Here is a 24,949-nt window from a genome sequence, read left to right as displayed (position 1 = left end):
GGCGACGTAATATCAATAAGTTCCTGCATATACCTCTGTGTAATTTTATGTTGCTGACCATATCTTTCTTGTAATAGGGAAATTGCCTTTTCATAGTTTGCATTAGTGGGCGCAAAACCTGTCACTGATTTTAGAGCTTCATCGTGAAGTAACGATTTCAAATAATTGAATTTTTGGACGTTGCTTAAGGTTGGGTTCGTATGCACGGCTGTCTCAAATGAGTCCCAAAATGATTGCCATTGAAGTATATCTCCATCGAAAGTAGGGAGATTCAACTTGGGTAGTTTGTTGTATTCACTAGTTGAGCTAAAGGATGGGCGAACATCTGACAAACAGTAATTTGAATTGTTCTGATGTTCTGTATATGAAGAGTTTATAGTATGAACGGGTTGAGTAGTTTCTATGCGTGGAGTAAAACTTTCTGCGTGTGTATTCAACGATGTAGTTTTGACTAAGATAAATTTGTTGACTTGGCGAATTTTACCTTATAAGTTAAATGCATACTCATCTGCTTCAACGATCTCTGTTTCAATATCTCCGTCGTCCAGTTCCTGTACTATGTCCTCATCTAACTTGCGTAATATTTCTCGCTTCCGTTTCAGACTATCCAATATGTTTGACAAATCCTCCGTGTCCACGGTTCCATCTTCTTCTTGTTGAACGTCTTCAAATTTCTTTATCAGTCTGTAAACTGCACTTCTATGTCCTGCTTGTATCGAACGTAGCTTCAGATTCATCCTGGTCTCGGTACCAATATCGTAGAGTGGTTGTATCGGACACAAATTAAGGCTTAGTAAATAAGAACGTCTGCTTGCAATGATACATGTATTGAACTCTGAAAAGCTAACGTCACAACAACGTTGACGTCGTGTACATGGAGAGCGGTAGCGGGAACACCTCATGTGCAATTCTTAACAGTGTTGTTTGATCACTCGTTGATTATTTTCTTTATTTGAAATCTTCGACTTAGTATTCTAGAAATATTGTTATGAAAGGATAATTTATAATTTCATTTTTTTTGTGTACGTGTGATTTCAATATTTAGATTAGTTTAGACGTTCGACCGATATAAGGTATCCGACGTTGTGTTGGCGTTGTTTAAGGTCGCACTCTTAAAGCAAGTTTATGTAGACGTCTCTCTTTAACGTCAGACTGGCGTTTGTAAGCCGACTTTGAATTCAGGTCGTCAACGTTACAACCGATTTTCAACCTAAAATACATGTCTGTACAACATCGCATCACTGCTCGGGGTAATTTTAAAATAATTTCAAAAGAAATTCATTTATTTTACACAAACTAGAACATGCAGAACATGATCTGTTTCAACAGAAAGGTTATAACTCATGTGTTTGGATTATAAATAATAAACTATACTGTTCCTTATACATTTGTTCAAAAGTTTCTTTAAATTAAAAAAGAAAATATATTGTCGGACGAATTTTAAATCCATGTTTGCAATTCTTATTTAGGTCAATGTTAAATACTAGACTTCACATTTGCATGGTCTATTAACTTTCTTTTGAAAAATATCAGGTATCCTGTTTAGAATTCTGATTTAAGATACAACGAGTTATTATGAATCAGTCACGATGAATTGTACAGCGTTTACTTATAATTTTTTTGTGTTTGTCCAAATGAATCACAACATAGCATTTTATAAGATCAAATGTGGATTCCGTACTGTTTAAAGGAAATATCATGTTACTACAATGCCGAATATGTGATGATATTGCACTATGGAAATTATATACTTTAAAGTGTTATAATGGAAAACATTAAACATTTAGGTCATCATCTTTGTCTTATTTGACTTTGGATGGAGTAGTTTCAGGTAAGCATATTCAGTTGTATAAACATGGGAATTCCACGTTGTGTATATTTTAAAAACATTATTTTAATATCGTTTGAAAGTAATTACAAACAAAAGACAATTTTACAACATATGAACTAAACTTGCTAAAATGATCTATGATCTAATTCATATTTGTGACGTAACATTTCAGTCGTTCTTTCTAATAACTCTGTTGGATCAGTATTTAAATATAATTCGGTAGGTCTGTCAACGTATATTTGTTCCACCTAACAGAAGTTCCAGTGGAAACTTTGTTATAAACAATGTCATAATACCTGTACCTGATGGAACAAATATTCTATACTATTTATTCCGTTAGGAATTTCGAACATCTACTGTAATATTTATTCCTGTGGAAATAATATTCCAGAATATTTGTTCCATTTGGAAATTATATTATGAAGGAACTTCTGTTCCGTGACAGGTCTATTAAATAAATAGTATACCATGTTTACATGTAAAACCGTAATAACACGGTTAATTGTCAATCATGACGCCCAATAATTTGAGCAATACAATTAAGTTCAATTTCATACAAGTGATTACATATTGATTACATTGATTACTTAACAATTAAACAAAAGGTAGATGAAATTCTACATTTGTGAATATATTTCCACAATACATATCTATATTTGTAATACAAGTTGTAACCGTTGAAAATAATTATTGGTTATATATGAGAATCGATTATAGCAACGATCTTTGCCATTCATATATCTATAAATAGTGGTGTTGTAAATGTTATAGGATATGAGTTAATAATACTATCATGGTAAATAGTTTTAACTGTGTATTATTAAACCCGTAATGTTCGTCATACTTCGTAAACAATTGAAATGTATATAGCGTCTATTGTCAATCCGTCTTTGTCACGTTTCCAAATACACCAAATATATAGATTGTTGGAAATGAGTCCACGTTAACAGTATGACGGGTAAGCAACTTATTGAAAAATGAACAATAAATATCATGATTTTCATAATTATAATCTTTCAGGTTGGCATTAAAGGTCAAATGATAATTTGAAAGAAACACATACAAGTCAGAAAACTTAAATACCAAACAAGATTTATTTGGAAAATAATCAAAATATACAAAATGTACTATTTAACAAAATGTATAAGATGAACTATTAAATAACTCTCCAGACAGGTTAGTGTTAAACGAATGGTAGAACACGTATTGTAAAAGAAAACCTATATGATCCGGTTATGTTTTAGTACGAAGAAACAAGATTTTCATCTTACGTTTTATACAAAATCGAAAAAAAAAACAAGAAAGGGGACAATAACATGTTTAGTAATGATGATAACATCATTTAGTGAGTTTCAGGATCATCTGTTTATTTTTGTTTCATTTATATATATATATAAGAATAGTGAGCAATAGAAACGTTATATCTCAAGTGTTGTTCATCAAATCGTTTAAAATGTTATCTGATGTTCCTAGCCTTAATCTACAAGTTATCAACCCTATTCAATCCGGTGAATGCATTCACTCCCTTTGTTACCGTGTATGTATTAACACAAATGTGAGCGTGTTTTACTGTGTCCATTGGTCACCTGCAAAATCAAGGTTTGTAAAATTGAAATTCTAAACACAAGTCAGAAGTTTTATTATTTGTGTGTCCTCTGTATGTAATGTCGAATCAAACTAAAACTATTTTACACAATAGTGTTATCGATGTCTCCCTATGTATTTATGATTGTTCAATTTTCATCAATCGGTAGTTTTACAAAATACTTTCTAATCATCTCATCGTTAACTCATATGGACATGCATGTTTACGGACGCCATCACGAGTTGGTTGACCGTTATTGAATAACCGTTTCACAAATGATATCGGACATGTTTCTTACGTCGAAACTACAATCCCCTTCCCTTTCATGAATGTGACCTACCGAATTAGACTATTTACCAGATTTGTAATCACATAAGCAACACGACGGGTGCCACATGTGGAGCAGGATCTGCTTACCCTTCCGGAGCACCTGAGATCAACCCTAGTTTTTGGTGGGGTTCGTGTTGTTTGTTCTATGTTGTGTCATGTGTACTATTGTTTTTTTCTGTTTGTCTTTTTCATATTTAGCTATGGCGTTGTCAGTTTGTTTTAGATTTATGAGTTTGACTGTCCCTTTGGTATTTTTCGTCCCTCTTTTAAGAATTTAGGATATCTGTCTTTTTAAATTAATAACTTGCAGATATGTTTACTAGAAAAAGAAATAATAAAACAAACAACCTGACATTGACCAACGATGCATCAAATATATACAATATTATAAAACCAAAGGTTGAATCATTAAGTATTGTAATGCACAGTTTATGGTCAATTAGGTTCTTTTTCACGGGTTCAACCGAACATAAAACATTTCTTTTCTATACAAGGCTTAAAAACACAAAACACAAATATACTATGGGATGTAGGTTTGCAGCATCTAGTCTTTTAATAATACATTCGGAACATAATAACATGTGGAAAAAAAATTAGAATGGCAGGTGTTACGCCAAAAAAACGGTCCTTATCACATTCTCTTCACTAGAAGTATGATCAACAGCCTGAACAATCTACAAAATATAATTACAAAAATTAAAAAACAATTCGCAACTACATTTAAATGAATGAAAAGAGAAATTGATTAAATACTGTAACTTTGGACAGTATACATGTGCATCTATTGAATTGTACAATTCTATAAGAATACTCTTAATACGTGTGCAAACCGTCGAATGATTTAATTCCCGCTTAGGTATGCACGGGTGAATCCACCCGTGCAAATTACTACGCATAACGGTATTCGTTAAGCCTTATAACGAAAAGAAATTTATTTAGTTAACTTAGATGTGTTTATTGTTTTTCTTTTTAGATGGCATATATTATAAATGAAGAACAAACATCATGAACATGTTGATCCTACTGACTCTCCTTCAGGTGTGTATCATTTATATCTGACACATATGTTTAATTTTCTTCGTCTTGTTTCGGCTTAGGAAGTGTGGTTAAGGAAGTTGACCACACAATTGTGACATTAATTTTGAACTTTGTAGAAACAGTAATTTTAATGAAGTAGAAAAAGAAAGGATATGGGGTTACCCACGATTCTCTGAAGACACCCAATCCGTAAATACACAGTAAAAAACAAAACAAAAAAACAATCGAACATCGCCTTTATTGTTGTTCGTCTCCAAGTCACAGTGAGGTCTTTCAATGAAGCAAAAGCAAAAATACTTTCACTTCAATGCCCATTTGAGACGCCCCTAGCAATAGTAATAAGGGATTTTTTGGTAAACTGACGATCACCAGATCGGTATTGCGACATAATCCTTTAGAGGTGTCGTGAATCATATAAGGATAATCAACAAATCCAAAGATCTTATAGAGTACTTGCAATATACATCTTTTATCTTGCAATAGTATTAGAACTTTTTTAACTTTCCAAAATTTATACAACTGTTCCCCATTCCAAACTAAAAGACCAATTGAAAGGATTGGTCCTAATTTGTTCATAAAAGAGAGTATCCAAAGAAGTTGGAATTATTCTTAACTTTACCTTCTGCTTTATAGGTGATGTTCTATTACTAAATAATTCAAAATTTGGTGACTATGTTAAACGTATCTATTCCATATCATCGAACTTGAGATAAATGATACAACAGATACAGTAAGCTATATCTCAAATCTTTACTTACATATAGACATTGACAATCAGGGTCGGTTGAAAAAAACTTTTCTATATAGCAACATTCCAGCATCGTCTACATGCGGAGTATATATTTCCCAGTTAATACAATATTTCAGGGCTTGTATAAATATCACGATTTACTTAATAAAGGGTTGCTGCTCACAATGAAGCTATAAAAACAACAGTTTCAAGTGGTAAAATTGAATTCATTCTTTTGTCAATTTAACGAAAACAATCACAAGTTGGTTGACCGTATTGAATTATCCGGTTCACAAATGATCTGCTAACCCGTCTGGAACTCATGAGATCATCCCAATTGTTTGTAGGGTTCATGTTGCTCAGTCTTTTGTTTTATATGTTGCGTTTTGTGTACTATTGCTATCCCTCTGATATCTTCCACCTCTCTTTTAAAGTATGACCGAAAGCCAAGCCAAGAATCAGATCTTGCATGGAAGATATCTATATGTATATATATATATATATGCGATTTGGTGTCTCGATATCTCAGTAGCATGGGTTCGAATCCCAGCGAGGGGAGAACAAAAAAATTGCAAAAGCAAATTTACAGATCTAACATTGTTGGGTTGATGTTTAGACGAGTTGTATATACATAATGTACAGAGCCATGTATCACAATCGCTGCTGGTGATCCGATGGATAAATCTGTTGTAGAGTTGTCACTGACTCAGACGTACTTATAAATATAATTATTTTCTGTGACTGTATGTTGCATTAATTTGTAGGATCCTTTACTATAGATAATTGAGCTGATCTGTAACAATAACATCTCCATGCCTCATATATCATGTACTGTAGTACGACGCTAGATTAAAAACTGACGAGGAAAGGTAACACACGGCCACCGAAAGCTGTATTATTGTGAAGCCCAGGTGGTCGTGTGGTCTAGCGGGACGTCTACAGTGCAGGCGATTTGGTGTCACGATATCTCAGAAGCTTGGTATCGAATCCCGGCGAGGGAAGAACAAAACATTTGCGAAAGCAAATGTACAGATCTAACATTGTTGGGTTGATGTTTAGACGAGTTGTATATACAACATAATGTACACAGCCATGTATCACAATCATTGCTGGTGATCCGATGGAAAAATCTGTTGTAGAGCTGTCACTGACTCAGACGTACTTATACATATAATTATTTTCTGTGACTGTATCTTGCATTAATTTGTAGGATCCTTCACTATAGATAATTGAGCTGATCTTCAACAATAACATCTCCATGCCTTATATATCATGTACTGTAGTACGACGCTAGATTAAAAACTGACGAGGAAAGGTAACACACGACCACCGAAAGCTTTATTATTGTGAAGCCCAGGTGGTCGTGTGGTCTAGCGAGACGGCTACAGTGCAGGCAATTTGGTGTCACGATATCTCAGTAGCATGGGTTCGAATCCCGGCGAGGGAAGAACAAAAAAATTGCGAAAGCAAATTTACAGATCTAACATTGTTGGGTTGATGTTTAGAAATGACTGAATGAATAGTGAACGATAAATCTTACGAGGCGAATGATCATATAAACATGATTCAGTACACTAAAATATAATAATTTTCATATAAACATGATTCAGTACACTAAAAATATAATAATTTTATTATATTTTGTAGTGTACTGAATCACGTTTATATGATCCATCGCCCCGTAAGATTTATCGTTCACTATTTATTCAGTCATTTAATATATTTACCTTTTTTGTAGTTTGCATTGTGCAATGTTGTGTGCTCACTCGATCCGTATTTCTTACTGCTTATTCCATCATTCATTTGCAATTTTATTTTAAGAAATTTAGATCTTTTACTATCAAAACAGAACATCATATTTCAAATTTAGAAACGTACATTGATCAAGGAATTATTCCAAAAGGGTTAGTTTTAAAAGCTTCGCAACTTACAACAGGCGAAAAGTCAAACAGATTTTTACATACATGGAAAAATATTCTACACAACAGTTCCTTTAGCCTGATAGATCTTTTACGCCAAGAAGCAATTCATCAAGGTAATAATCTATACAAACTTAGTGATAACTTGCACTGCCGATCTCGTGACCAATTATCTGGTCTTGAACTTGACGAAATTCAAGTACGGTTTAGCGATATCAAACGTATTGAATCACATAAGTTTCACGTCAAGCAGATAAACAAATTTAAACGGGATGGTGTGAAAGTTACCCACCTTTTAAACAGACCTTCAAAATATTCTTGTAAAAAGCCTCGCAACCGTAGATTTTGAAAAAAAAATCATTTTACAGCCAATCCCAATTCTCCAAGTAACATAGATAATATGAAACTGAAGGATGACCTCAATAACTTTGCCAGAACCCTCGGAATTAAAGAATACTTTGGTAACAAGGATAAAGAGGAGGATAATGAGGAAGACACGTCCAACTCGGAGGACGAAATCATAATTCCGCATTTTAAAAAGAAGAGTTCATGGATTTCACAGCCCAGCAAATCTGCTACACTGGAAGATGTTATTGGCAAAATCAAATCGTATGTTGTTCATCTAGCCAGCAACAAGTACTCGTCGTTTTATAACACCTCTTCTGACGAGAAAAAGCCATACAATCGCTGAAAAACCGAGATGATATTGTTATAAAACCAGCAGACAAGGGAAGTGCCGTTGTGATAATGGACAAAGCCAACTACATCGCGGAAGCTCTCTGATGAGAGATTTTATAAGAAACTTGACTATGACCCTACTTCCGAGTTTAGTTCCAAAATTATTACTGCGTTACAAACCATGCACAATGACGGTCACATAGATGAGGATACAATTTGATGTTTAAAACCAGAGAACGTCAAGCCTGGTCGATTGTATCTTCTTCCTAAAATACAAAAGGTTAACAACCCTGGTAGACCCATTGTATCCGCCAACGGCCACCCGACTGAGAAAATCTCGGAATTTGTAGACTTTCATTTAAGATCTTATGTAGAAAATCTTCCTTCTCACATTCAAGACACTATAGATTATCTTCGAAAATGGAATCAATGAACCCTCTTCCTCCGGAAACCCTCCTTGTCACTTTAGATGTCACCTCATTGTATACCAACATACCTCATGATGACGGCATACAATCGTGTAGGGAAATATGGGACTCGCGCAACACTTTAGAACCACCTACCGAATGTTTAGTCCAACTGCTTACTATGGTCCTGAAATGCAACAATTTTACCTTTAATGGTGAGAATTACCTTCAAATAAACGGGACAGCGATGGGGACGAAAATGGCACCGTCTTACCCCAATATTTTCATGGGCAAATTAGAGAAACAAATTATTTCAACATCTTTATCCAAACCTCTGTCTTGGTTCCGTTTCATCGATGATGTTGACATAACATGGATTGAATCCCAACAAAAATTGGATGCTTTTATCAGACATGCAAACAACGCCCACCAGTCAAGTACATGTACATATGAAATATCCGACTCTAAGATCTCTTTCGTAGACACAACTACATCTATAAAGGACGGTGTCATATCAAAAGACCTCTACTGTAAACCTACAGATAAACATCAGTACCTTTCTCCCCAAAGCTGTCAATCAAAACATTGTACAAAAAGTATCCCGTACAGTCAAGCTCTCAGAGTAAAGCGGATTTGCTCCTCTGAGGAGGCTGTCACCCAGCGGTTACAAGACCTTCGCGGATTTTTAATCAAACGAGGTTATAAGAAATGGGACATAGATAAGGGGTTTGCGCGTGCTAACAATAACAGCCGCAATGACCTGTTACAGTACAAAAAAAAGTGGCGCAGGAAAATAGTTACATTTGTTTTAACATACAATCCCGCCTTTACTTACCTTTCACGTTTGATCCGTGCCAATTGGCATAGTATTGCCAATCACCCAAAATTATCCAAAATCTTTCCCGATCCTCCTGTCTTAGCTTTTCGGAGACTAGCAAGTCTAAAAGACTTATTTGTGAAAGCTGCCGTCTCCTCTTATAAAAGCTGTTCAACTACAGGATGGTGCAAGTCATGTGGTAACTAACGATGTCTGACTTACCAACAAATACTGAATACTCAAACATTTACTTGCCACTCCACTGGGTCACAATATTTTGTAATGTAACTTGCAAAACCCAGAATGTTGTATACATTCTTCAGTGTCGATGTGGCATGCAGTATGTTAGCGAGACAGAACAGCCATTCAACAAACGCATGAGTGGTCATCGTAGTGACTACACCTGCAAGCCCGACCTCCCCGTAAGTCGTCATTTAAGATCACATGGGCACGCCTAAGCTGATCTTAAAAAACTTACCATCACCATCATAGTTCACAACGAGGACTGGTCAAAGGACGACAGACTTGCTCGGGAAAGTTTTTGGATAAGAAAGCTCAGGACAGTTTCCCCAGAGGTCATTAATGAAAAAACATAGAAGAGTCACTCATTTTCCCTACCATCACTAATTTCCTGCCATCACTTGTGTCCAGTAACTCCGGCTTCCGTACTTGACTCTTACACTTTTCAGGAATTTTTGAATTATACTAGTTTTAATAACAGTTGGCAGGGATGTGTAAATACGCAGCCACGTTCTATTACTTAAACTTAGTAAAAATGTCTTACTCATTTTTCTTGTCATCTAATTACTATATTTTTGGGATATTTAAATACGCAGTCTTTGTTGTAATTGCTCTACCGTTGTCATATTTTAAATATTATACCAGATCGGTCAGGACTGTTTATTGGGATTGTATTTCCACGCAGTTGTTTAACATCTCAACTGTCACCACCTTTGGGAATTTAGAGTTGTGCCAGTTGACATCGTAAATAACTATTTTTATTTTGGCATATCTTTGTAGTCTTTGCGCCATGTTTGGAAATTTTAAAATTGTTCCAGCGTTCGCTCAAATTGTTTAAATTTCAAGATTTAGATAGAGTCTTAATTTGAATTGACATGATTCATTTGTCATCATGCAATTACTGGGGAAGGATATCTGTTATCCGAAATATCTTACATATTGTTCGTTTTATTGTGTTTTTGGTGATGTTGTACCCTTTTAGACTTGTTATATATATATATATATATGTAAAATACTTTCCATAATGATGTCACAGCAAAGTTTTATAAAACACTATCTGTACAATTTTGTATTTGATTTGGCCTACTAACAATATTATCGAGTGCTACATGTATCTAGACTCAGCGTGCGTCTTAATATACAGTTTCATTTGGCGAACCAACATTATTGTCGAGTGCTATCTATACTCAGCATGCGTCTTAATATGCAGTTTGAGTTGGCCTGACAACACTATTGTCGAGTGCTATCTAGACGCAGTGTGCGTCTTAATATACAGTTTAATTTGGCCTACCAACATTATTGTCGAGTGCTATCCATACTCAACGTCCATCTTTATATACAGTTTAATTTGGTCTACCAACATTATTATCGAGTGCTATCTAGAAGCAGTGTGCGTCTTAATATACAGTTTAATTTGGCCTATCAACATTATTGTCGAGTGCTATCGAGACTCAGCGTAAGTCTTAATATACAGTTTAATTTGACCTACCAACATTATTGTCGAGTGCTATCTAGACTCAGCGTACGTCTTAATATACAGTTTGATTTGGCCTACCAACATTATTGTCGAGTGCTCTCTAGACTCAACGCACGGCTTAATATACAATTTGATTTGGCCTACCGAAATTATTTACGAGTGCTATCTAGCTCAGCACGCGTCTCAATATACAGTTTGAATTGGCCTGACAACATTATTGTCGAGTGTTATCTAGACTCAGCGTACGTCTCAATATACAGTTTAATTTGACCTACCAACATTATTGTCGAGTGCTATCTAGACTCAGCGTGCGTTTTGAATTAAAGTTTAATTTGGCCTACCAACATTATTGTCGGGTGCTATCTAGATTCAGCGTGCGTTTTGAATGAAAGTTTAATTTGGCCTACCAACATTATTGTCGGGTGCTATCTAGACTCAGCGTGCGTTTTGAATTAAAGTTTAATTTGGCCTACCAACATTATTGTCGGGTGCTATCTAGACTCAGCGTACGTCTCAATATACAGTTTAATTTGGCCTACCAACTTTATTGTCGAGTGCTATCTAGTTTCAGCACGCGTCTTGATGTACAGTTTTAAGTCTGATATGTTATTGATGAGTTTTACGTGCGCACACACCATCGGCTATGTGCGTTTGTGTTGACAAAATACAATTTTAATAGAATTGTTGCTTGAATTAATGATGAATATGCTTTTTTTTTGTAGATTGTATGCTCAAATGTAGCATACAACTTCACCTGTCCATCATCAGCACACTGGAAAATTCGGGCAAAATCCAAGTGTGACCCACCAAGAAATTATACTTGCTTATTTGACGTAACTTATAGAGTAAATGTATACAGAGAAAGATGTAGCAGACCTAGAATTTTAGCTGAAGGTTTGCCTTTTTAAATATTTAAATATTTGTCTGTTAATAACATAATGTAAATATATTTAGTGTTGAGCTTTCTTGTGTACAATTTTGAGTTTAGTATGGCGTTCATTATCACTGAACTAGTATATATTTGTTTAGGGGCCAGCTGAAGGACGCTTCCGGGTGCGGGAATTTCTCGTTGCATTGAAGACCTGTTGGTGACCTTTTGCTGTTGTCTGCTCTATCGTCGGGTTGTTGTCTCTTTGGCACATTTCCCATTTCCATTCTCAATTTTAATTTATTAGAGTAAAAAGTTCAAATATTATTTCATAAATGATAATAAAAAAGTTTGATAACCAATTAGAAAGAAATTATCCTCAATAAAAGGTATTCGTTCTTGTTAATAACTGTATTGCAATGTTAATAAAGAAATAAAGTTGCTTTGAACTTATTTAATTACATGTCCCAATTAATTAGGAAGTGATAAATGCAGCGAAATATAACGTATAATGTATGATCAAGTATTAAGCACTTTCGTTATTTAATATTTGCAGGTTATAAATACGTCTTTCAGCCAAACTTAAACAGAGCAACATGCAGTGAAACTAGATATCAGCCTTTTATTTTTGACACAAATGGGTACAGTGACTGCACCTATCACAAATCATTTTGCAGCAGCTTAGGTCAGGAGACGTATGAAGACGGCAACACTACGGTCGACCGATTATGTACTTGTAATACTGATAGAGGATATTCGTTTGTCAGCAGCTCAAAACAACAATGTTATTGTAACCCTTTAACTGAAGATTGTTCCTGCTATCTTAGAATAAACCAATCCAACAAAACGAATGGACTGAAAGGTAATAATCTTTTTGTAAGAAATAAGTTCTATCAAAACTGTATTTCGCTTGTTTTTTATAATGCAAATCGTTTAAAGTGCTTAAGATATGGTTCTTTTTAGAAAACGGGTTACTTGAGATCTAATGGGTCTATTCCATTGGTGGTACCGATGAACATTTAGTCCCCTGTGATATACTCAGCCTCAAAGTCATCACTTTTGTGCACCATCAATAATCATTGATTTGTTACTTATAGGCTATTTAATTTTCATTACATATTTATAATTTTTAGAGAAACATATGTCAGGTTTAAAGTCAAGTATCTTTGATGACCCAATTTGTCATGTATCAATGATCAGTTTCCACGTCGGTATATGCCAAATATTTTAATGTCATTATAAAAAAAAATGAAATGGCTCCGATTATTTCTATGGAATTTATACAAAACCCCTACTGGCTTGGGACGCTTTAAAGCTTCACACAATGTACAGACCAGGGTTTCCGCTGGCGGTCAAAAATAGTAATTGTGGCGATTAAATTTCGTCATTTACGAAAAAATTTGGCGAAAGAAATATATATAGCAATTTGTTTTCATCAATCTTGTTTATTTTATTGTTTCGGGTTTCGCGGACTCCAACTGATCAGACATTACTCGGAATTCACCTTGAACTCGTAAAGATTTTGACAGGAAATCAATGATCAGCTGATTGTATTTTATAGCTGTAGGCAACACATGACTAATTAATAATGGTCTTGATTGTATTTTTTGACAAAATGATATGGCTAAATGGCGTCCGTCACATGTCACATAAAGTATTTATTAATCACTTTGCGACGCACGTGTTTGAAGCAAACTTTTTATGTATCCTCTTCTTCTGTTGAGTCCTGAAAGGAAAACTTTTGTTATGACGAAACATGTTCAGAAGCAAGAAAAATTTCCGATTAAAAACTTTATCCTTTGACGATTTCTTTGACTGTGGTACATATAATTGATTTCAAAGGTTCTTTAAATTCGGTTGAGTGACACACGTGTTTCACGCATAGTTTTACATCAGCATTTTATCACGAAAAATAAACTGTCGTTCTGAAGAAATGTATTCAAAAGGTTGGGAACAACACCTCAAATGAGAGTAACCCTTCGACTACTACACCTTAAATGAGGGAACAATTTAAATTGATAAAAAAATTGTTTTGTTTTTATAACACATGTTAGTACAAAAAAAGGGGGGGGGGAGGGTAGAAAAAACAAAAAATTAAAACGAAAAATATATAAATTGAAGATCATAAAAATATTTTATTAAAATAAAGTATGTCAATAAAGGTTTTGATTTTGTAAATATTGCCTGTATATTTAACGAACATTCTGTTAAAGAACAAATTCCTGGATATTTTGACAATGCTGAGCTCCCTCTTATTTGTTATATTTACAAGAAATCTACCCGGAAATTTGTGTTTAATAATAACCAATTTCTAATATCATTGAAAATACACCTACCTCATGTAATTATAGTAATTTCGAATACATTTATGGACCCATTTCCCATGTTATAACAGGAGATCTTAACATCGTTCAAGACCGAGAGTTAAAATCATTCCTCAGTTAAGGACCTAAATATCGTCCCCCGTCAATTATTAATTGGAATGAGTGTCGTAATAGCATCCGCGACTCACTCAGTACTTACTGTTTGAAATGGATAAAACGGGGAAAATCTGACAAAGAATCTTTGGACTCTTTTTTTAATTCAGTAAAGAACATAGTTGATATACGTATTCAACATTCTAAAGAAAATTTTACTATTAACAATAACCACAATAAACCTATTTCTCGTATCAAACATAAACTAAAAGAACTAGTCAAGGAATTTGTTTTTGTTCCGTCCGATAAAGCTGCTAATAATATTATTATTGTTTGACGTAAATTTTACATTGAGGTTCTGAAAAAAGAAATCACCAATTCACCAACATTCCAACTGACTCCATTTTCAGAAAACGACATTTGTAACAAACATAAACTATTAGCTACCACTTTACAAGCAGAACCAAATACAATGAAAGTCCCAACTATGTATTGGCTTCCGAAGCTACACAAAACACCTTACAAATATAGATTTATTTCGTCTTTAAGCCATTATTCCACCACTAAATTGTCTATTCGTCTTACCAGTACACTTGGTACAATTTAAAACCTGATAATAAATTGTTCAAATAAGGCCTTTGAAAATAGTGGAATTAATTATTTTTGGAGTGTCAAGAACTCGTTGGAAGTACTTAATAAATTGCATGCTTATATTGGTGATTTTAAATCTGTTCAAAGTTTTGATTTTTCTACCCTGTTTACCACATTGCCTCACATTCTCATTAAGAAAAAAATCACATACCTAATTAAATGGGCAATTAAAAAGTCAGAATGTTAATATATATGTTCAAACTCTTTTAGGTCATTTTTTAGTAGCAATAAACAAAAAACTATGTCAATTGGACATGCTTTGATACTATATATGCCCTTGAATTTTTACTAGATAACATTTTTGTTTGCTTTGGAGATTCCGTATATCGTCAGGTTACCGGAATTCCAATAGGGACTTACTGTGCACCACTTATTGCGGACCTGTTTTTGTATTGCTATGAGTTGCAATTTATGACAAAAATCAACAAAGACCCATCAAAACAACATCTGATAAACAAATTTAATAATATTTCTAGATATTTGGATGATATTTTGGCTCTCAATAATGACTTCAGTATGTATACTAAAGAAATTTATCCTGTTAAATTTACTTTAAATAAAGCTAATACTAATAAAATTGAGAATGGAAATGGGGAATGTGTCAAAGAGACAACAACCCGACCAAATAAAAAACAACAGCAGAGGGTCACCAACAGGTCTTCAATGTAGCGAGAAATTCCCGCACCCGGAGGCGTCCTTCAGCTGGCCCTGTTAACAATGACCTCTGCCCTTTCCTCGATCTTGATATCTAGATCACTAACGGAAAGCTTAATACTAAAATTTATGATAAAAGAGATGAATTTTCATTTCCTATCGTTAATTATCCATTTTTAGACGGTGACGTTCCCTTGTCAACATCTTATGGTGTTTATATATCTCAAATTGTACGATTCGCTCGTGTATGTAGCAATGTTTTAGATTTTAACGAAAGAAATGTATGTATTACTGAAAACTATTACACCAGGGTTTTCTATATCACAAACTAGTCAAAATATTTACTATATTCTATCACCGGTATAAGGACATCATTCGTAAATATAGCTCCACATGCAGACTTCTTATACGTTCAGGTATTTCACATCCAATTTTTATGGAAATATTCTTTATAAAGCACAAAAATGTCAGTATTCACCTAACAAACTAACAAAACCTTTAAACAGACTTATTAAGAAGGGATATAGTTACGATACTGTTGTCAGGTCATTAAAGATTGCATATTTTGGAGTTTGCAATATTGATTCACTTATAGGGTCTTTGCATCGGAACTAAACACATTTATTAAAAAAACAGTTGTTGGCATGACACGGGTTATGTTCTTCTCATATATGTGATGATGGTATGATACTAAAGGAAGGATTTTGCCTGATATTCATATAATGAAATCATAATCTTTCAATCAGTTTAATTGAGGTCTGGAGCTGGCGTGTCAGTTAACTGCTAGTAGTCTGTTGTTATTTATGTATTATTGTCAATTTGTTTATTTTCTTTGGTTACATCTTCTGACATCAGACTCGAACTTCTCTTGAACTCAATTTTAAATGTGCGTATTGGTATGCGTGTATTTTTCTACATTGGCTAGAGGTATAGGGGGAGGGTTGAGATCTCATAAACATGTTTAACCCCACCGCATTTTTGTCCAAGTCAGGAGCCTCTGGCCTTTGTTAGTCTTGTATTATTTTAATTTCAGTTTCTTGTGTACAATTTGGAAATTAGTATGGCGTTCATTATCATGAACTAGTATATGTTTGTTAGGGGCCAGCTGAAGGACGCCTCCGGGTGCGGGAATTTCTCGCTACATTGAAGACCTGTTGGTGACTTTCTGCTGTTGTTTTTTCTATGGTCGGGTTGTTGTCTCTTTGACACATTCCCCATTCCCATTCTCAATTTTATTATGTTACTTGGCGAAAAAAATAAGAAAGTGGCGAAAAATATCTTGTTTTGGCAAAAGAGGTGGCGAAAAAAATATTGGACCCAGGTACAGCTACCTGTGTATTGTGTGCAGGTTGACTTCCAACGGTCTTTTTGATATTTCTGTCGTCTGGTTTAAGCCTCATTAACATTTACACAGTTATCTATGAAAAATGTGAAATGAATAACATCTTAAACTAAAGTAATTCTCTTGTATGTTTATAGATAAAGGCAACAGTAGTATACCGCTGTTCAAAACTCGTAAATCTATAAACAAAAAACAAAATTGGAGTAACAAACTAAAACTGAGGGAAACCAACACACTTTAATAGTGTAAGGAAAATATTTGAACAATTCTGCATACATGCTGGTAATCGAGATTCCGGCCATTTAAACTGACGTAGACGATTTGTAGGGAGTTTTATTTTTAAGATAACCAGACGTGTCAATTATATTTTTCAGATATCAAATGTTATGATGACGTGAAATTCACAAGAAATTCTTACTTGAGAGATATGTAAGTTTTTTGTTTATTTCTCACATTATATTCACTTGTTTTGTCATTTTTTTGGTCTGTAAATTAATTTGAATATACCTACACATATTGTGTCTCTTTACATCTAAGTTTTGCGGATTCTCGACTGAATGTGTATTCAAAAGTTTATGTGCTATATAACAATACCAAATAGATGAAGGTGAATCACTATGCTAACGACAAATAGATCATGAAGTAAAAAAAAATACTTCTGTATAATGCATTTAAATAATGACAGATTCTGCTAGCAGTTACTTTGATTTAGATAGTTGAACACTTCGTTATTATTGAAATCGCAATTTGGTTTTATGTTTTTTATTTAATATGTATAAAATAATGTATATGTTTTTTTTTCAGGTTCAATAATTCACGGACAATAAAGATCATCGAGTTTGACAACTTCAAATACAACCTTAACTATCCTACAAGTATGTTTAAACCTGATATATGAATGATTAATACACAATAATGAAGTACATTGTATTTTGAAGACAATATATTTGTTATCGTTTTGTGTTGCATTTTGTGGGAAAATCAACATAACAATTGAACAAATATCTGTAAGCCTTATTAGGGCAATTGATGCAAAACCTTTGATACACAATGATGAATAGCCCTTGGATGAGGTATAAAATGGTAATAATACATACGAATCAGTCGTTCAAAGTTTTCAAAATGCATAAATGGTAAATACGAATTTTGCCAAAATTTAGTGAATTTCAGAATAATGAATTATGATTCTGTCTAAATGATTTAGTAATAACCAAGTGAATAAAATATTGCAAATAGTTGATACCCAACTGATACATTGGACATACTAGTAAATCAATCAGCATTACATAAGATTCAAGGAAAAATAACCATCAACATACTTTCGATAAATAAGTAATAGTTTGTTCATGTTTGTTTAAATTTGTTTTTCACAATTTAAAACATGTCAAAATAAAAATAAAACACTTCTTATTTTCATTTCTTAGCATAAAAACATGTTTGTTTGATTTAATATGGAGACAGGATTTCGAAATTGAATGAAAGAGGGACGAAAGATACCAAAGGGACAGTCAAACTCATAAATCTAAAACAAACTGACAACTCCATGGCTAAAAATGAAAAAGACAAACAGAAAAACAATAGTACACACGACACAACATAGAAAACTAAAGAATAAACAACACGAACCCCACCAAAAACTAGGGGTGATCTCAGGTGCTCCGGAAGAGTAAGCAGATCCTGCTCCACATGTGGCACCCGTCGTGTTGCTTATGTGATTACAAATCCGGTAAATAGTCTAATTCGGTAGGTCATATTCATGAAAGGGAAGGGGATTGTAGTTACGACGTAAGGAACATATCCGATATCATTTGTGAAACGGTTATTCCATAACGGTCAACCAACTCGTGATGGCGTCCGTAAAATTTACGAAGGGATGATTTCAACTTCACTATTTGGAACTCTTGGTTTAATAGCTTCCTTGTAAGCAGCAAACCTCTATCAAGAAAATCATGATAGGAAATGCAAGCACGGGAATATCGTATCACTTGGGAGATATATACCCCGTATGCAGGTGCTGCTGGAATGTTGCTACTTAGAAATGGAAAGTTCACAATTGGAAAGCTGAAATCATCTCTTTTGTCGTAAAGTTTTGTTTTCAACCGACCCTCATTGTCAATTTCTAGATGTAAGTCAAGATATGAAGCCGACTTAATTGTATCTGTAGTATCCTTTATCTCTAGTTCGATTGGATAGATGCGTTCCACATAGTCACCAAATTTTGAATTGTTTAGTGAAAGAACATCATCTATATAGCGGAAAGTAGAGTTAAAGGATATTGCTAACTTCTTGTCTTTCTTCCTAAGAAGTTCCTGCATGAAGTCAGCCTCATAATAATAAAGAAACAAGTCGGCGAGTAGAGGGGCACAGTTTGTTTCTCATTGGAATGCCGACAGTCTGTTGAAAAACGCGTCCTCCGAACGTAACAAATATGTTGTCAATCAAGAAATCAAGCATCTTGATAATATCAGTTTCAGAGAATTTTTTGTTTGAATCAGAGTGAATGACTGTTACATTCTCTTAATTTATGAAATCAGTTCAATCACCATTAATTGCAGGCAACTAAAACAGTTGATGTATAACAACTCCTTTTATGCTTTTGAATCAATTGGAACAGATCATAAGTTTAAATGTCGACCGTTATTTAAAAAAAAAATACACAGATTCGTACTACCCTTACGTGTACGTACAAAAGTTAAACCTCAGCAGACATATTGACTGATTTATTGTTGACTGGCTGCTTTTTAAATTAACTTAAAAAATTTAGAGGAGATAAGCAAGTTAACTTGATGTATCTCTGTCATTTTTAGAAATTCTCAGACATTTTGTCTTTCCAATGGTTTATAAGTTCTGTTGACAAAAGTGATCTACACCTCCACAGATCGTCGTTTAATGCGTTTCTTATATCATAGCTGACCTTTCATTATATACATGGAACCGTTTGTTTTATTTCCAAGTACAGCAAATTATACATAATAATGATTATCAATTTTCGATGAAAAAAAATACATAGAAACGTTCATTTATTAAACACTATGTTTGAATTGACCTTAGATTCTAAAATCTGCATGATTAATATGATTTAACAAAATTAAGTCAATTTATCTTTTTCATAAAAGAGGGACGAAAGATACCAGAGGGACAGTCAAACTCTCAAATCGAAAATAAACTGACACCGCCATGCCTAAAAATGAAAAGGACAAACAGACAAACAATAGTACACAAGACACAACATGGAAAACTAAAGAACAAACAACACGAAACCATTATGTTTTTCATAATTATTCCTACATATTTTCTGTATACAATTACCTTAGTCGTCCAGGTAACAGACTTAGTGTCCCTGTTTACAAAATTAACCATCTATCCAGAGGCAATAGAATGCTTAACATTTTGTTCACTTTACACCTTGGATTTACAATTTGTTTAAAAATATATCCACGTTATGTTAGAACCATCTAACAATTCTATCTCTTAATTTCAATATATTAGATAAATTTTTAGGATACCCACACAAAGATGCACATTTATTAAAATACACAGTATAAACTATTATTTATGACATATTTTCGAGCGTATGCATACATTGAATATTCCTGTGTAATTACCTAACAGTATGTCCTTTTCAAAAATATGATTTATTATTTCTATGTTAGATTTCTAGGAGCTGGTTTAAGATTATAAGTGATGTACTACAACTAAAAAAAAGTGTTGAGGGTTTCTATGTTGTTGTTATTTTGAAATTGTTGCATTTTTCATTTGATATCTTAATGGTTAATTTTTCTTCGGTATATGAAATATTATGAATAGATCTCCATTGAAATTATTTTACTTTATTTTCAATTTTCATTTGTTTTAATCCCGACCACAAATTTTCCCAAGGTATATTGTCTCCACATACTTCTTCCCACTGTTATACCTATATGGAGTTATTTTCTTTCAAACTATAGGTCATTATTTCTCAGAAACTATCCGGACGATACCATGTTTTAATGGAATATGCTTCAAGGCATACAATAATGACATGTGTGAGGTCTTTATATTCCTTGATAAAAATGCAATCTATAATTTACTTCAAAATTATATTCGTTTGATGGTTTTCTGTTGTTGATTTGGGAATTTATTTTTTTTTGTTTAATCAATGATAGGTGAAAGAAAATCGTCACTGCTCACATTTTAATTTTAGAAAACGTGAAGTTTTGTTAATTTATCGCTACAATACAGAAACATTATCATATATCTGAGTTGAATTCTAGTGGAGACTTTCATGAAATAAAGCTAGATTTAGCATTTCCGTGTGTATGATTTTTAAAATCTTATTGAGTCATACTGACTAGGTTGATTGATTGTTGGTTGCTAAACGTCCAGTGGCAAATATTTCATGCATAGTAAGGGCGATACAAACTAAAAAGGACATAATTCTGTGACCTATTTGTATTTATATTTGTCTTCATGTCAGTTCTTAACTTTTTTAAATTTATGTATACCATTTACTCTATCAAATACGCAACTAATAAAATAATAACATTCACGAAACTCACAAAAGGGGAGGGTAGGGAGGGTATATAATTATATACTGAATTTCTGTTTCAAAAATGTATTGCTATTCAAAACAAAATATTTCTGAATATTTCATTCGATTCAATTAAGATTGATAAAAAATAACTACTTTTCCGCAGAAGAAATGTCATAACAAATGGAAAAAAACAAAGCCCCCCTTTCCATAAACTAAGTTGGTACAATAAATTACTTACCATATCCAGAAAACAACGCCACTTTGCTTATTTGAATATGATACTAAAGAAATCGGATACGGGTCACGGAAATTACATTAAAATAATAGGGAATTTTGAAAAAATGTCTGTTTTAATTTTAAATTAAGTGATAGACAGGTTGCCTGGGCAGAAAATGAATATACACAACAATATACACCATTTAAACGAAACATAATGACTGTTGTTGCAAAAATACAGGTTCCTGAGCCATTTTAAAAATCGAAGCGAGAGGCTTTTAATATTGCAGTGTAAAATACAGGCTAAAATGGCTGAAACGTCAAATTTGCAGACTTCGTGTTGAAAATTGGCTACTAAGGTCATTACAAAAACAGGTTGCCGGGGTGAAATTTGAAACTTGAATTTCCAAAGAATAAGCAAGTCCAAATCTTGTATGTGTAGTCGTTGAACTCTAGGTTCCCACGTAAGGTTAAAATGTCACTATTTCAAGAAGAATAAACTCACGAAAGCACGAAAAATTCACTAAATTCGCGTTCATTGTTTTGATTTTGACCGCCTGACAACTTTACGGAAATATCAAAGTGATTGTAAATAAAGAATCTGTGACGGGCAACTTATAATATCCGTGTTTTAAAGATTTTAATGATTTTAATGATATAAAACCAGTCCAGTTCAAACTACTATCACGTGGTACAATTCTCATTTACATATTATGAATATTAATTAGCAAAACCACTACTAATTTCTGGCTATGCAATGTGTCTAGTATTTGTCATACACCGTTAACGAATGGTAACAATTCATTTGTGTCTTTCTTCATGCAGTTACAGTAAATATGTGTGTTATGTATGGATAATAATTTATAAGGTCTGTGTCAAGATTCACTAGTGAGTTTATTTCACATTCTAAATGAGGGCGTATTAAAACCTGAACGATTAGCAAGGGATATCCCACTTTAGTATAGTCGGTAAAATTGGATGCTATATTTTAAAATATTAATGATTTTTTTGTTACGTTATGTAACTCAGATAATGCATATTTTAAGGTTTTTCACGGGTTATCAGATTGCCCAAAGAAAGACCTTCCTACGGTCGGTCTTTCATTTGATCAATCATGACACCTTAAAATATGCTAAATATCTATAACTTAATTTGACATTTTGGAGATATATCTTTATTTGATAGCGTACTAATATATTTGAGTTTAAACTTGAGATTTTATTGATTGGTTGCTTAAGTTCATAATCTAAAGGTCATTTGATATATTTGCCCATCCACTTTTTATTTTATGCAAACTTCCGACATCTTCTATCTTCCTGATTCACTTGTTTGTCCCATATACAATTCCAAATTATATATTTTTTTAGCTCTTTAGTATAATAATCAGGAATTCCTCGTATTTCGATCTCGCAAGAACAGAAAAAAAGTATCATATTTTTAACTGTAAGTGTTTCACCTGTAAATGTAAGTTTCCTACTTCTCCAAACGTGAATACTATATTTCATAACCATGGCATACCCCTAATGTTTTAACATTACATGTAATCCATTTGATTTTATCAAATTTGAATTATTTTATTTTAGAAGCACCTAAACGTAAGCCTTTTTATGTGTCTTAGCTTATTCTAGAACCAGAAGCTTTTTCGTTCAAAGACAAACTCTGTAAATTATAATTTCTAAAGATTTTTATTTTTATTGAATATCTGGGTGTCATCTGCAAACATACACAATTAAGTTTCAATAAAGTTCCCTCTCTCTCCTTATAATTTTAATCTTTCTATTTCGCACATGTAATAGGTTAAGCCTGTATGATATTTAGAAGAGGTGCTATTAGACACCCTTGCCTATCGGTACGAGTAATCGAAAAGTATCTGGATACAAATCCATCGGTTTAAATACACGAAGTAGCATTGTACAAAAGCATGTTTATCCTTTCTCTACATGTCCCTCTAATTTCAAATTTATCCAGTACAAAAGTTATCCATTCCCATTTAACACTGTCAAACGCTTTTTGTTGCTCCAAAAATAACATATTTTGTTCTTCATCTTCGTTGTCAATATATTCTATAATGTCCTGAATCATTTGGTTAGACTCGCTTATATTTCTACCTTTAACAAACCATTTCTGATCTGTATGAATAATTTTAGGCAATACTATCGTAAGTCTTGCAGATAGAATATTTGCAATAGTTTTGTAATCACAATTTAGTAAAGGTGGTGGTCGCAAATTTTTTATATTTTCCCTTTCTCATCCTTTATATAGTATGGTTAAGTTAACTTATGTTGATAATTATTCAATATGGTATCATTGAAAATGTCTTGTAGTAAACTAAAGAAATTCGTCTTTAAGTATGTCTAGTATGAAATATAAAATTCTGATATTATACCATCTTTACCAGGTGATTTGTTCTGTTTAAGTAATATAAGTACCTTTTCTCCTTCACATATATCTATATTTATATTTAACATTCCTAAGTCTTCCTTACTTACCTTATCTATTATGAACTGACAAAGTTTTCGCCCGCTCTTTGTCCCAACCCTTCGTGGCAAAAATGTTAGTATACAATTGTATGTGTTCTTTCAATATAGAATCAATGTCGTAATTATACTCACCGTTTTTTTGTTTTTACACGTTATTATAATTTGTTCTGTTCATTTTTCTTTTCTAAATTGAACAAGTATTTGGTCGACTTCTCTGCCCATTTAGTCCTTGATATTATTTTTTTTCAGAAACTGTTTTATTTGTATAATATTCCTTAATTTTATTTTCTATATCTAAAGTTTTGTCGCTTGATTTATTTGATTCGTTCGATTGAAGTTTTAATTTTCCAAGATGTTTTTCTAAAGCAGTGACATAGTTTTGCTTTGTTAATAAATAAACTTATCATAGATACCAGAACTAAATTTTATATATACGCCAGACGCGCGTTTGCTACAAAAGACTCATCAGTGACGCTCGAAACCAAAAAAGTTAAGAACAAAAAGCCAAATAAAGTACGAAGTTGAAGAGCATTGTGATCCAAAATTCCTAAAAGTGTTGCCAAATACAGCTAAGGTAAACGCTTTAGTGTTTGACTAATTTCCATGGTCAAAAATTTAATCTTTGAGATTTTGTTACATTCCACCACTCTTGAATGCTATTAAATCTTTACATGTAACGTAATGTTCCCAAAAAGTTTTAAATACATTTTAAAATTCATCTGTCTTAATTGTATTTAGATTGATGATCCACATGCC

The 24,949-nt window shown here is 33.2% G+C and overlaps 1 protein-coding gene across 1 annotated transcript in view; it reads left to right on the top strand.

Annotated features, from left to right (window-relative positions):
- Positions 1-1,543: 1,543 nt before the first annotated feature.
- LOC139501637 (uncharacterized) overlaps positions 1,544-24,949 on the top strand; it is a 57,827-nt gene continuing 34,421 nt past the window's right edge. The window contains exons 1-6 of the mRNA XM_071290764.1: positions 1,544-1,831; positions 4,720-4,784; positions 11,775-11,946; positions 12,477-12,782; positions 17,359-17,413; positions 17,789-17,859. Of these exons, the coding sequence (XP_071146865.1) occupies positions 4,752-4,784; positions 11,775-11,946; positions 12,477-12,782; positions 17,359-17,413; positions 17,789-17,859 (637 nt within the window). The 5' untranslated portion in view covers positions 1,544-1,831; positions 4,720-4,751. The remainder of the gene's footprint in view (positions 1,832-4,719; positions 4,785-11,774; positions 11,947-12,476; positions 12,783-17,358; positions 17,414-17,788; positions 17,860-24,949) is intronic.

This window comes from Mytilus edulis, chromosome 13, assembly GCF_963676685.1.
Source record: "Mytilus edulis chromosome 13, xbMytEdul2.2, whole genome shotgun sequence".
In the NCBI taxonomy this organism is placed as follows: domain Eukaryota; kingdom Metazoa; phylum Mollusca; class Bivalvia; order Mytilida; family Mytilidae; genus Mytilus; species Mytilus edulis.
Note: the sequence above shows the minus strand (reverse complement) of the source record. Positions and strands in the feature narration are given on the sequence as shown.